General features: G+C 47.8%; 1 protein-coding gene across 1 annotated transcript in view; it reads left to right on the top strand.

Moving 5' to 3' along the window:
- LOC119387507 (reversion-inducing cysteine-rich protein with Kazal motifs) overlaps positions 1-13,733 on the top strand; it is a 46,501-nt gene that overhangs the window by 19,692 nt on the left and 13,076 nt on the right. The window contains exons 5-12 of the mRNA XM_037654914.2: positions 1,173-1,327; positions 2,586-2,714; positions 4,325-4,421; positions 8,074-8,365; positions 9,005-9,120; positions 11,229-11,366; positions 11,744-11,935; positions 13,608-13,712. Coding sequence (XP_037510842.1) covers positions 1,173-1,327; positions 2,586-2,714; positions 4,325-4,421; positions 8,074-8,365; positions 9,005-9,120; positions 11,229-11,366; positions 11,744-11,935; positions 13,608-13,712 — 1,224 coding nt within the window. The remainder of the gene's footprint in view (positions 1-1,172; positions 1,328-2,585; positions 2,715-4,324; positions 4,422-8,073; positions 8,366-9,004; positions 9,121-11,228; positions 11,367-11,743; positions 11,936-13,607; positions 13,713-13,733) is intronic.

The raw sequence follows: 13,733 nt of genomic DNA, 5'->3' as shown, positions 1-13,733 counted from the left end.
ACTGGTACTATCGCGATGGAAATAAACGCGAACAGCGGAACGCGTGGCTTTCGGCACAGTCCTACCCCGACATGCCTTGACTGTCGCTAGGCGAACCTGTGCTTTCAGCCGGCGTCACCGTAGCGCCAGAACCTTGCTCCGGCTGGCGCTATCGCATCGCGTGTGCTTATCATTTGCCAGTCATGTCTGGCACTCGGAACGCACACATGATGCGATAGCGCTGGCCGTAACAAGATTCTAGCACTATGGTGACGCCGGTTTCAAGCACAGGTTCGCCTAGCGACAGTCAAGGCATGTCGGGGTTGGACTGTGCCCAAAGCCACGCGTTCCGCTGTTTGCGTTTCTTTCCATCGCGATAGTACATGCGGTTTGCCTACCACAGGGTACTGTTAATATGAAGGTTTACCATAAGGTACCCGAGTAGCCGCTACTAGCGCCCCAAGAAGTTAAAATAAATTGGTCAACTTAAGTGCATCGTAGCGCATCAACAACAAAACAGGAAAAAAAAAAAGAAAATGAAAAAGTGAAGTTCATGATTGGTTACGGGAATAAACGTTCGGTTAATCTACGCTAGGGAATGAATGAAAGGAATAGTGTAATAGAAAAATGAGAGATGGGCAAGGAGGGTATGAGGCCGTTGACTTCTTGTTTAGGAGCCATAAAAGCGTCACGCACTACACATTTGTCTTTCTTAAAAAGTACAGAAGTGGCTTTATTGCGTTGACGAAATGAGTTCTATTGTATATTCTGAATGACTTGTGGGTGGTTGTCGTGCCGTCCTTATAAGCTGGAAAGATCGGGGTTTTCTCTTTGAATGGCGCTGTAGTCAGGGGAATTGCGTTTGCATCAGCGAATAGTCTTCGGTACCACGGAAACTACCTTGTTTTACTTGTTTTTTCCTGGAGTAAGAGCACTACCCCAAAGTTCTCAGCTGCGACTCAGGTGCTCAAAGTTGAGCCGGCGTCCCTACTACGGCGTCATTTCTATCCTATCACGAGAGGTTAAACGTCAGTGAGTGCGTTGTGTTACCTACATTTTTGTGAACTCTGCCAAAATAATGTTATCGTTTAGCATCCATTTCATCGCAACACGTGGACGGACGAACAACGTCGCCTTCGGCGTACTTGCCAAGTGCATGATAACGGAAGCGTCGTCGTCGAACGTTTTCGCAGAGCTGCACTGTTGTGCCCAAGCACCAAGTGGACAATGCCGAGACGCGTGCCTGCGAGTGCTGCGCCCGAAGGACGTTGCGGGCGATGACGTCACTGGCGACGAAGATGCGGTTGATGCCCTGCTGGCCGGAGGGTGCGCCGCACCTGGTTTGCACGTGAGTGCTTTCGCGTCAAAAATGTACCACGACATAACTTCGTTTCTTGCGCCAAATAGAAGTGGACAAGGACGCATGAAGGCGAAATGTGGCGCAAGCGCCTTTCTGTGTACTTGTTCACTTTGATTTGGCGCAAAAACGAAGTTACGAACCACCGACACCCACTAGTTCAAACCCACACCCTACCACGACATCTTCTACAAAGGGGGAGCAATTGCTGGTCAAGTCCGCCATGCTGTGTAGCATCGCCTGTGGCAACATCACTACCACATTCATTACCACCACCAGCAAACAAGTACGACGATGCGGCTGGGTTTTAGGGGCGAAGCACCTTAGGCTCCCAGCTTGTCGGCGTGTCATGTCGTAGTCACGGCCCATCATAAACGGGTATGCGCCACAAAAATTTGGTAAATCCCACTACTCGCCACCGGTCCATACTATGCACATTATGAGTTACAGGTTCGTCGTTACAGCGTAAAACATTATGTTTGGCTTAGCAGCGGTGTCAGAATCGCCAAGAAATTTACCAAGGCGCTCAAGTTTCTATCTAAAACCAGAGACACAAACGTAGATCTCTACGGTAAAGTCATCTATTTGAAACACCACTTTTTGAAACATATCTGCAGAGTGATGGTGCTTTACTCGCCACCGGTACACTGAAAATGAAGACGGCAACAGTTAGCCGAACAAATAACCCACGACGTTAGTGGAGCTGAAACAGCCTTCCCTATATGCCTTAGGAAACTGAAACCGGACATTCAGGGAAGAATAAAATTAAGAGGAAGCACCTTAGGGTAAGCTTCATTCCGACGCAGTTTTCCGCGGACGTTGGTGGAGCTGAAACACTCTTCCCTACATTCCCGGTTTCAGGCTTGGCACCACTAGTGCATCATCAAAGAAATCTCTCTCGAAAGAATGTGGCGAATTACCTCGGTCAGGCCGTTCTTCTCCATCTTTTTCTGCCTCTCATTGCCCATTAGCAGCGATTTTGCTGTGGGAAATACCGGCTCACACTGCATGCTTCGCCCCTCCCCAGGTTTCACGTTAGTGGAGCTGAAACACCCTTCCCTATATGCTTCGCCCCTCTCCAATATTTTTGTAATGATGACGTAGGGCACTCTTATCGTTGTTTCTCTCTCGATCACTAATGTGCACCCTTGCTTGAAAACAGGGCGTATGCTTTGCAAAAGATATTTGGAAATAAACGTATTGCTCGGAGGTTCACAAGGTGCGCATATGATTCCCGGCCTGGGTGCAGGAGCGCTTGTGGCAGTGTCTGCTAGGCTGGCGCAGCGGACCGTCCTCGCAGCTGCTGCCGGCAGACGGAGCCAAGCTGCAGTGCTGCCTCAGGGCCGCCACTATCGAGTGCCAGAGGATGTGCCTACGGGTGAGCATCATTTATACTGCATTCTCAGACATCGTGCTTGCCTTTTCCTTAAAAAGCATCTAAACCACCTTCGATATTTTTTTTTAACAGTTCAAGTAAACGCGCGCATCGAGTTCAGAATGCCGTCACGATCAACAATGCCAAACGCGGCAGTGCTGCGAACCGCGGGCGCCCCACAAATTCCGAGAAACAATCCCTTCCCCTCTCCGTGCCTTTCGGCATTCCCCATACGCCCAGCGTTCGCCGTGACGTCGACATGTCGTCTGCTCGCAACACCTTCTGGACTCTTTGCTGCTCGTCATCTACAACACCTGTTTGTCCGCTCGCAGGTAAGCGCGCTTGCTGCTCTTCCTCCTCGCATGGCGAGGAGGAGAGACGAGCCGACTAACGGAGCACAGCGAAGGAAAGAGGGAAACGAGCGAGGGCGTCTTTCGTGTCGTCAAACGCGTGCAACTCCACGATTACGGCACCGTTTAGAAAAATTCTCACGAATACGTGGTCGTTGTAGACTCGCGCACAACTGCAACACCACAACTAAATTTCGACCTCTAGGTTGTTGAGGGGCCCTTTAAGCCTTGGAAACAAAGTGACTGTACAGTCATGAGGCAAAGTCTATCCTAAACAGTAGCGCCTGTAAACGGTTATCCCGTCTTGTTATAGGACTTAAATATTTGCATGCTGTACATTTTCAGCACGCTTTATAGATATACAGATTCGCATTCTCAAGGTTATAATTTTTGGCAATAGTAAGTATATATACTGTATACACACACAAAAATGTATCTTATTTAGCATGTTGAGCAGACAGAGTACTTTCTCTTGTATAACTCAACTTTCTTCTCTTTCATTACCATTTCTTCAATCAATCAATCAATCAATCAATCAATCAATCAATCAATCAATCAATCAATCAATCAATCAATCAATCAATCAATCAATCAATCAATCAATCAATCAATCAATCAATCAATCAATCAATCAATCAATCAATCAATCAATCAATTTATGAGCAGGTTCCCAACTAGAAGTCTAAAGACATTACTCGTCGACAAGAAGAAAGAGCCTACAAGTTTATACAATTCATATACTTCAGAGAAAAATCTTTTATAAATTTTTGTTGAACTGCCTAAATAAACTCTTATAGAAAAAAAAAACCGTTCATGTGCAAATTCCCATGTACACCGCCAATACTACGACAAAAAAGAGCAGATTAGGACGTCACATGTTGCCTGCAGAGGAATGTTCTGTAGCTTCTTGCGTGAGAGAGAAAGAAATAGAGTAAAAAAAGTGATAGAAAGACAGGGAGGCCAACCAAACCCGCGCCTGGTTTTATATTTTGCGCAGGAGAGGGGATTAGGAAATGAAAAAAAAAAGAAAGGTGAAAGAAGAACAAGACGCTGGCGGTGTTGCTTCGTCGGGAAGTGCACATCGAAAGTAAATTCGGCTTACGGCGAGAATTTATTGCAAGTACGGCATCATTTCCTCTGAGAGAGAAGGCCGAGCAACGAGAGTCACTGCGCCGTTCGTTACGAGTTTCGCAACGCTTGCTGTGCATCTGCATTGCCTGCACTTCGATTTGCTGGTATTACCATCACGCGGTTGTGCTGCAGGCGTACGGATCCGAGTGGGAGACTTCGTGGGAGGCGTTCCACAACCGCTGCCGCTACCAGCCAGCCGAAGCGGCCCTGCGACAGTGCCTCGACGACGGTGTGTGTTCACTTTCTGTCAATGTGAAGCGTTGCTTAGTTCATATTTCCAGAGGGCAAGCTGAATTACAGAGAGAAAAAGCTCATCCCTTGCTCAAATTCAATCTGTAATTTCCAAAAGAGATTCGATGGATCACACCTCTACATTTCATCTGTGATCCGTATTGTGCTCTTCACCTTATGTGAAAGCGCTTAGCGCCAACATTACTGTCAAGACGCGTGAAATCCTTTTTATTTCCTTTTCGTTTTTTTTTCCACTTCCTGCGTGCAACATTATTCACTGCTTAGTTGCACAATAACGTGGCCTAGGGTTGAAAACTCTCCAAATACTGCTTTCGGCGTCAGCCAACTGACACGACCTTCGTCTTCGCGGTCTCTAGCGCTGGTGCACGCCTCAGGTAGCGTTCACTCCACTACACCACAAATAATATGGGTTTGTACTTGCATCGTTTGGAGGCGTCCAGACTTAACCGTTAACCGTTAACTTAACCAGGTAAGTGTAGCGTGACTTTCTTAATCCACGTCCCCCAAAAAACGTCTCAATAAATAGACAAGAATAACGGAACGCGGTACGCGGCACGCCTTCCTGTACATCATGAGCTTCGTATTACGCAAATACCTTGTTAATAGCAAAGAGAACAAAACAGCTGCGGAACGCGAACGCTTAATGTAGTGGAGGGTAAAAGCAAAGGACTTAGGTATGTCACAGCACTTAACTGTGATGTGCCGTATTTAGCACGATGATAGCTTAGAGGCCATTGCTTTTTTTTTTGTAATCTAACGGTGCCGTCGCATGCCTGTTGGGACCGCTCAAAGAATGCGTTGCGCTAAAGAAAATGAGTCGGCGGATGTGCGCCCGAAAGCTGTTAAGGGCGCGAAACTTCATTTCCTTTGTCGAATGACGTAAGATTAACTAAGCATGCGTGCAGTAAGCACCGCGTTAGCTAACTTCAAAGCTCGGGAGATTACCTTAAAGAGCTGCTTACCCCTCGTTCGTAGTGCGCACAGGAGCGTTCACAGGAGACTCATCACGAGTCCGCTCGAAGACTGGCGTCACGAAAAAGTCACGATGCATAACCGGAGAGTTGCATCACTTCAACTCCGCGTCGCCGTAACAGGCCATTTAATGATTGATGGACCGCGTTTAATCATCGCAGAGCAATCACCTCGAATATGGAAGTTGACGCGGTTGGGTGCCTTAGGCTATACACGATCACCAAGGACTACTTATGGAGCACAAGGACTAAGCGAAGGCACAAATGCAAGGACACCGAGCTAGGTGATGTGGCCGTCTAGCGTCCCTCTCGTTTGTCCTGCCATGTGCTGAACTTCATAACTGTTAAGAGCTTTTGATTCCCCCCCCCCTCCCTTTTTTTTTCAACCAAGACGAGTGCTTACGTTTCAGGCAGTCGCCTATCTTGCTCTCCGTTCTCTGAGTCCGCAAAGTACAGCGACGATAGAACGAGAATTAGACTTTAATTTTTCGACCGGGCTGTTTACGCCAGATGGTGGACAACCATCTCATTTCAGGTAGCTTTCGGCTCGGGCTCATAGCCCAGCCCATTTCATCAGCCGTAGATGGTTAACGGGACTTGGGCTTTTCACCTGTGCCTCCCACTGGTCCTCTGGTCATGACATTATACGCACTGTCTACTTGTATCCTTGCTCTTAGGGAGCGAAGACGATAAAGAAAAAAAGAAGTTCGGTTTTACGTGCCGAAACAACGATATAATCATGAGGCACGCCGTAATGGAGGGCTCCGCAAATGTCGACCAGCTGGAGTTATTTAACGTGCGCCTAAATCTAAGTACACGGGCCTCTAACATTTTGGCCTCCACCGAAAATGCAACCGCCGCGGCCGGTGGTCGAACCCGCGACCTTCTGGTCAGCAGCCGAGCACTGTAACTACTGTACCACCACGGTGGCTAATATGATCGTGATAATAAGGATACGAAATTAAGTGACCGGGTAAAGTCTCACTTTGTTCTAACGCTACGTCAGAGCCTTGCAAGTTTGTTTTGGCGCAGAACATGGAGAGGACTCATATTCGTATCATAGGACCGCGCAAACCCTTCTATGCTTCTTGCATCGTGCTAGATGATGGGAATGCCTTACCGATTCTCCCTTTTGTAACCCCATCTTCCCCGTGTCCTGCACATGGTAGCAAATCGGAAACTCTCCTCTAGGTAATTTCCCCTCCATGTGCTTCCTTTTTCTGCATGCTCTCAGTCGCACTAGGCTTGTGCGAGTGAGTAATGTGCCGTGTTATATATCAGGCTCCTCCAAACAAAGCTAGCAGAACAAAGCTCCATTGTTCGCAACAACAACGCTTTCTGCGCATTTGGCTGTATGCTGGAACCGTTAGTGGATCATGCAGCATCCGCGACGCTGGAATCGCATTTCGCTCCGGCGAGACAATACCCGCTGTCAGTCCGAATAAAGGGTAACAACTGCGAAATTTGGTTGAACTTTCCGTGCGTGTAGGAAGGCCGTATATATTGCTGATTCATCGCTGTCAGGCCTTCGTCTTTTAACGCCGCTGAACGATGCACTGCACGGAATAAGGTTCGCGGACGCGCGGTGGGAACGTGAATCTCACCGTGGGCAAGAGAGACTCTCGCACGGGGGAACGGGCGTGCGCCCTATATTTTCACGCTGCATTAAAACCGTACAGTTTTGACGGATTGAGAAATAACACGCAAGCCAGAGATATGCGGACCCTTTCTTGCTTTCTGTTTCTTCTTTTTCCTTTTTTTTGAGTGACTACACACACACACATACACTGCGTCGACTAAGTCTTTTTGAAGCACACGATATTGCGGCGAAATGCAGTGCTGACCGAAATCCAGCACTCTGCTCCCCGCCCACCACAATTTATGGAATTCCCTTTGAAGTCGAGTTCCGTTAAATAATCACCAATCCTTTTTTTTTTGTTTAAATAAAAAAGAGGGGATGTTCGCAATTTCAGTGCGGCACCGGCTATACACTGTCGCTTAGCTAACGAAACATAAATTACGAGAAAAAAAAAAGAAAAAAGAAGGTAACAAAATATGGCAATAGAATGTGAGACTGGGTGGGTTGGCTAAGTTTCATTTTTTAACTAAGCGTAGAAGACGGCAACACACGACAAAGAAGGCTACGGGGCAAAGCGCTGAGCTGAGGCACTGAATTAAGGCACTGAGCTGAGGCACTGAGCTGAGGCACTGAGCTGAGGCACTGAGCTGAGGCACTAAGATCTGTGCTCTTCTTTGTCTTGTGTTGTCGTCTTTTGAACTGCCTTAAAAAAAGAAATACGGCACCAGATAGGATGCGAGATGTGTAACACAATACAATATAACAGTGAAATGAACCACAGAGTTTTAAGCAAGGGGAATGTGAATCGACAACCACCTGTTTGCAGCACGAAGCCACAAGGAAATACATACGGATTTCTCGTGGCGGTCGCTCTACCAATTCGCTCTACCGGGGCGGTCGCCCTACCAATTGATCTAACCAGGAAGCTAACAATTGGCAGCCCAAGGGCGAATTAATCAATTAACTACATAGTTTCGCGCATGAGTTCAGGTAAGAAGAACAAGTACACATTTGCGTATGCAAAGCGGAATATTTTGGATCACCTATGATGGTAATGTAATGATGGAACTGCATTACAGTGGACGAGCCGTGCGAGCTAGGTTGCGGAGGACCTCTGAGCTTCTGCGCGCACCTAGGAGGTAGGCCGTGGTCGCTGTACCGACGGTGTGACGCCAGCGCCGACCGCGTTGCGCGGGAGAGCGCCCGACTGTGGATGCGGAGCGGACCGCCGACGGCGATGGACGGCGGCGCCCGGCGGGAGGCCACGACCTCGCCGTTGGGAGACTGTCCCGCGGACGCGTGGAGAGCGCTCGCCTGCACGCTCAACCTCAGACCCTGTCACGCCACGCACCACTCCAGTACTCTCTGCAGGTATACATTCGAGCGCAGCACCGCGAACCCGTCGACACAGACGGGCGCGACGACAAATTAAACGAAGCTGCTCACGCGAAGAAATTCTGCCACGCGAACTAGACAAGGACGAGAAGAGACGCACGAAAACAGGACGAGCGCTGACTTTCAACTGAATGTTTAATCGTGAAAGTGACGTATATACGTGTGCGCACGTCATCCAGAAGTCAGACGAAACCTGTCCCGAAGTCAACTTCTTTTTTCAAGAGCGATAATGATGGCGTACTGACACACCTATGCCTCCTCCAAGATTAAAGAAATGTGCCTCAATGATATCGCTTTCAAGCTCATCATGCGCCCGTTTCAAAAAACGTGGTGTTATGAAAAAGTGGAGTGCATTTACACTGTTGGCAATGAAAAGAAAGGTGCCCACAAGATTGGTTACTAACATCCAAATTGTGTTCACGTTTTCATGTGTCTCTTCTCGTCATGTCCTTGTTCATGCTGCAGAATTTCTTTCGTCATCATCATCATAACCTTTTTATTTATTCTTTTTCTTTTTTTTTGCTATGGACCAACTAGCCAATTCCAAGATTCTTCAGCTCACGCGCTGAAGCGTCCGTTCACCATTGTATAGTGAACGACGCACTTGCTTCGTAGGGAGGACTGCCTGGCCCTGGCGGCTCGCTGTAAAGATGGACGGCAGCTGGCACCTCTGTGCGACTCTCTGGCGCCTCCCGGAGCTCCCTGCTTCTCGATTGTCGGGGTGGACACACGTACGTTACTTTCCTACCTTTCTCTTCTTGCGTTTGTTCACATGAGTTAGTGTACTGTGCGAAGGAAATGGCATGTTTGCATGGAGGTCCGTTTTACGCATTCACTGCAACAGAGACTAATGAACCATTCGATACATGCATGACTATCGCCATATGAACATTCTCAAAAAGTTGGCTTCTCCACAACAACAGTGATTGAAAGGCAAAGCGCGCTTACGCAATTTAGTGGTACCTGAGGCACTAGCGTTGAAAAGGGTCACAATTAAAGCCCAACGAGGAACTGTAAAATAAATAAATAAATAAATAAATAAATAAATAAATAAATAAATACCGTCGTGTCACGTTATATAGAAATTCGAGAATGCGACACCTGACCATTCACGCAATCCTTAGAGCAGCGGTGGTCATGAATGCGTATAATAATCATGACACCGGTTGCCTATCCGTGCATGACGTTGTGACTCACTAGAAAAGCCAAATAAAAGGTGATTTTTCGGACACACTATATTCTGCACATTGAGGAGAGGACTTCTACTGGATACCGCGCACTTTACGGTGTCCCTCGTAACTCTCTGCCGTTTCGGGAAGTCATACTTCGCAACCTTATAGTTTACGCTCATAAAGTTCCATTTATTTAATATTTCGCTGTGTACAGCTTTCGCAGTAATTTGTTTTCGCTGAAACGGGGCTCATATCTCCCCCAACCCTGCGTCGCATGAAGTGTACCGCTCCAGAGCAGTCATTCGCGCGCACATATTGGTTCGGGCGGAGCCCCTAATCTTGCGAGCGCGCGTGCCTTCGCATACAAATCAGTTGTGATCGGAATTACGGCTGCTCTGCTGGATGATATTAATAGCCGCCTGTGAGTATGTGTTCTGGGCGTCTGGCAAATATTTCTCGCTTTTTCTCAGCTTGGTGAAAGATGGTCAGGATGGCGACGCAGTGAACGCACGAAGAGGCCTGTACGGGACAATGATAAATACATGTCGCCCTCTTTTATCTTTTTGTAATTTTTTATTCCTAAATGGAAAAAAAAAAATTAAATGCTTGGGAAGTTCTCATCGTTTATCACAGAACGCCTCATAGGCGGAAGTGCACTCAAAACTCACGAAGGTTCCAGGTTGGCTCACTTTCCAGTTTGTCGAATTCGTTGGAGCGCTAGATCTCCTCACTGAACTATCGGCCTGGCAAAAATGTATCCTGGTCAAATTTTCCATCTATGCTGCTTGTGAGAGAATATCCAAATAACAATAATTTTCAAGCTGAGCATGTCAGTGTCCTGTTGCCTGGCTTCTAGGCACTTCTAGCATTTCTGCGCCACGCATGCCTCAACGACATTAACTGCCCTGGGTTTGTGTCCTGGAGCAATGATAACTGGATTCAGTCAAATTTTGACGTAATTTTTATCATCGCCCCTCTCTACATATAATAACGACTTAAAAGAGTGGTCATAATCGTAAATATACCCAAGAAGTCAAATGAAACGTTCCTAACGCCGTTCCAATAATTCCACATGTTTCGCTAAGATACTTACGGAAATATATGGGAAACATTCGGCAAGTATGTGGAAAATATATGAATTACGTAAGAAAAACAGCGCCAGGCCTGTGCGGAACGCGCAACACAGTCGCAGCGAAAGCTGGAAGAGTGGTCTTTCTAGAGACCGTTATAAACTATTGGAGAAACCAATACAAGTACGCATGCAAGGTATCCACTACGCCATCAATCAGCATAATTATGCGAAGTAGGGTAGTAGGCACTATGTCATTATTCGTCATTCTGTGGAGAAGCGAGGTACCCGCTACACATCTGTAAGGCATTATGTGCACTTTGTTGATGCTGTGGCTGATGACGACGAACGGTAGTGGCTGAGCCCTTTGTAATAGGTGGAAAGCTTTAAACCACTCGCTCTTTACGCAATTCGCATTGCGTGACGCCTGGTGGCGGACAACTGCGGACAACTGCGGACGGCGGCGGACAACTGCGGCACATTGATGTGATCTCATAACAGCTTTCGCTGTAAAACACAGGGAATTATTGGAATGGCATGCGGAACTTTTCAGTAGGAAAACCTCTCCCATTCGCACTTCCACCACATTGTTTTACAGAGCCAACAACAACGCCACCGGTGGCAGAGCCGGCGACTCAGCCATGCAGATCGCGGCCCTGCGGAAGCTCGTCCATCTGCGTCGTGAACAGGCATTGTGCTCCGGGACAGTCGTGCAGCAAGTACCGCTGTCTGAAAGGTAAGCATGCCAGTCACCACTCTGCGGGTTAGCCTGTAATTCTGCGTGATGTCGTGGGACGAGACTGTAGAGGATGCATGCGCTCGGGCTCGGCTTCCTCAGCGTCGGCTCGGTGGGTCAAATCTCGACCCACGAGGTTAGCGATCTTGTTGCCAGGAATGCCTTGATGAGCTGGCGCCCAGATGGTCATGACTGGTCACGTTGGCTGCTTTTGGTTGATAATTCTGAGCGTCGCTTTGCCTGACACTTGTTCGTGTGAGCCCAGCGCCGGTTCTCTCGAGTGAAAGTGCCTCCGAAGGTGATAGTCCGAGAATGCATTCCCTGGTGGGCAAGAGTAACGCAGTGTGCCACGACAAGTGTACTGCGGTTCCTCACAGGTTGCCCCGTGGGCTCTTCGTCGGGGACACTGGTGCCGCAAGGCTCCCCTGCGAGGCTGCCACGCGTGGAAGGTGGCCGGCTCTGCTGGAGCCAATGCCGTTGCTCGGAGTCCGGTGCCTTGACCGAATGCCTACACACCGGCTGCGATGACGCCGCACCGAAGCAGTGTTGGCTGGATGGACGTTCCCGCTGTAAGCGAATTAACTGAAAACTATTTGGTCATCCCGATCATTCTCCTTGCGGGCATCCGCGTAACTGCTTTTCTATAGTCGTGTAAGCGTGCTTCACGCTGTCGATCGCTTCTCCATCGCACTGCGATCCGCGAGCCATCCGGTTAGCTCATATAGTACAGCGACGAAACCGTAGATAGCCTCGCCTCTTGGTTAGAGTCCTGTATCAGGACGATTTTTTCGTCTAGTAGGGAAGCTTTCTTTACTAACAAATTTGTACAATTTCCTTATAGCTTCGTGCTACAAAAGGATGGGTGACAATATTTCTCTGTCATAAAAGATAACTAGTTAATTGATTGATTTCTGGAGTTTTACGAGCCGCAGGCATGACGAGATAAGGGGACACATCGCAGTGGGATGCACCGGAATAACTTGAACCTCTGTGGTTATTTAGCGTGCACGCAGTTTGTGTTCGTGCATGAGTGTGTTTTTTTTGGTTTTAGTAGTTAGCTCCCGTCGGAATGCGGCTGCCGCGACCGGAATTGAACCCGCGACCTCATCAGAGTCCGAACGGCATCGAACCACTGAGCTACCGCGGGGCTTGCCACGATCTTGTCCTACTGTTGCTTAGTTCATTGAATGCGAACGCAAGGAAAACAACAGCGTAAACAGCCTATCCGCATATATCTGCAAAGTTATTTCGGGCAGAATTCAGAAGGACGACCTGATGCAAGATTAATTTCCGATTGGTCGGCGTTGGGCTGTCGCATGGTTCTCTAAGGCATGGGCTTAATTCTGGGACAGCTTCCAGATAAATGTTTAAATTCATGCTAAATGTCACTGATTTCCTCGTGGATCGGCGAGTACCAATGCGTAGTTCTTCAAATTCCTAAATTGCATGCTTCATCGCGATTCTTATTTTTATATTCTCGTTCATCACTTTATCCATCCTTCCATATCCAATCAATGGACAAGGCATGCAACCTATTAAAGTTCATATCTCCTTGATAACCTTAAGCCCCATCACTATGACCTTTGACGGCTTCTGAAGAGTTTGACGTTCCTGTTAAAAATACTTTCCTTGAAACCAAATGTGAACGTGAGAGGTATGGTTACCTTTGTTCACAATAATGAACTTCTCTCCCAGCCTTGTGAGACGTCCTTTTTCAGAATATCCAACCTTTAGTTTTACAGTTACTTAGTACTGGGGGCAATGGTCTTAGGACTTACCAGTGCCTTCTTTTCACCTGTAATACAATTCTCTGCACTAGAAACGCGCTTCACAGCTCTACAGTGTGTATGTTTCACCGCATAACGAGTTTTTATTGCGGCAAAGATAGACAAAATACATTACGAAGCGCATGCAAGACACTTGCTGTACAGATTAACACGTGCCGTACCGTTCTCGCACTTTTCATTGTTTCATTTTTAATCTTGTTATTCGCTAAGCTCTGCGCAAGTGACCTATTTATTCATCTACGCAATGATTCAGCGAGGCGCGCGGCATATTGGCACAACCTTTTCCAGACTCAGTAGTATTTTCCCTATGCTTGGCAGACAACCGCCAAAGTGCGTTTGCTGCCGATCGTGGCGCGTCTGGCATTGTTCAAGGGTGCATATAAAGCAGAAAACGGCAAAGAGAAGAGGGAGAGAGAAAGAGAACCAATTGATCTGGCATCGCCTTCTCTTGCAGCGCCGGGAAGTCGCTTTCTGGTGCACGGCTGCTTACGCTGTCGCTGCGACAGCAACGGTCACATCAGCTGCACCAGGAAAGCTCACAACTGCCTTCTCCATGACGGTGAGTCGCGCATTTGTTCAG

This window comes from Rhipicephalus sanguineus, chromosome 3 (genome assembly GCF_013339695.2).
Source record: "Rhipicephalus sanguineus isolate Rsan-2018 chromosome 3, BIME_Rsan_1.4, whole genome shotgun sequence".
NCBI lineage: Eukaryota > Metazoa > Arthropoda > Arachnida > Ixodida > Ixodidae > Rhipicephalus > Rhipicephalus sanguineus.
Note: the sequence above shows the minus strand (reverse complement) of the source record. Positions and strands in the feature narration are given on the sequence as shown.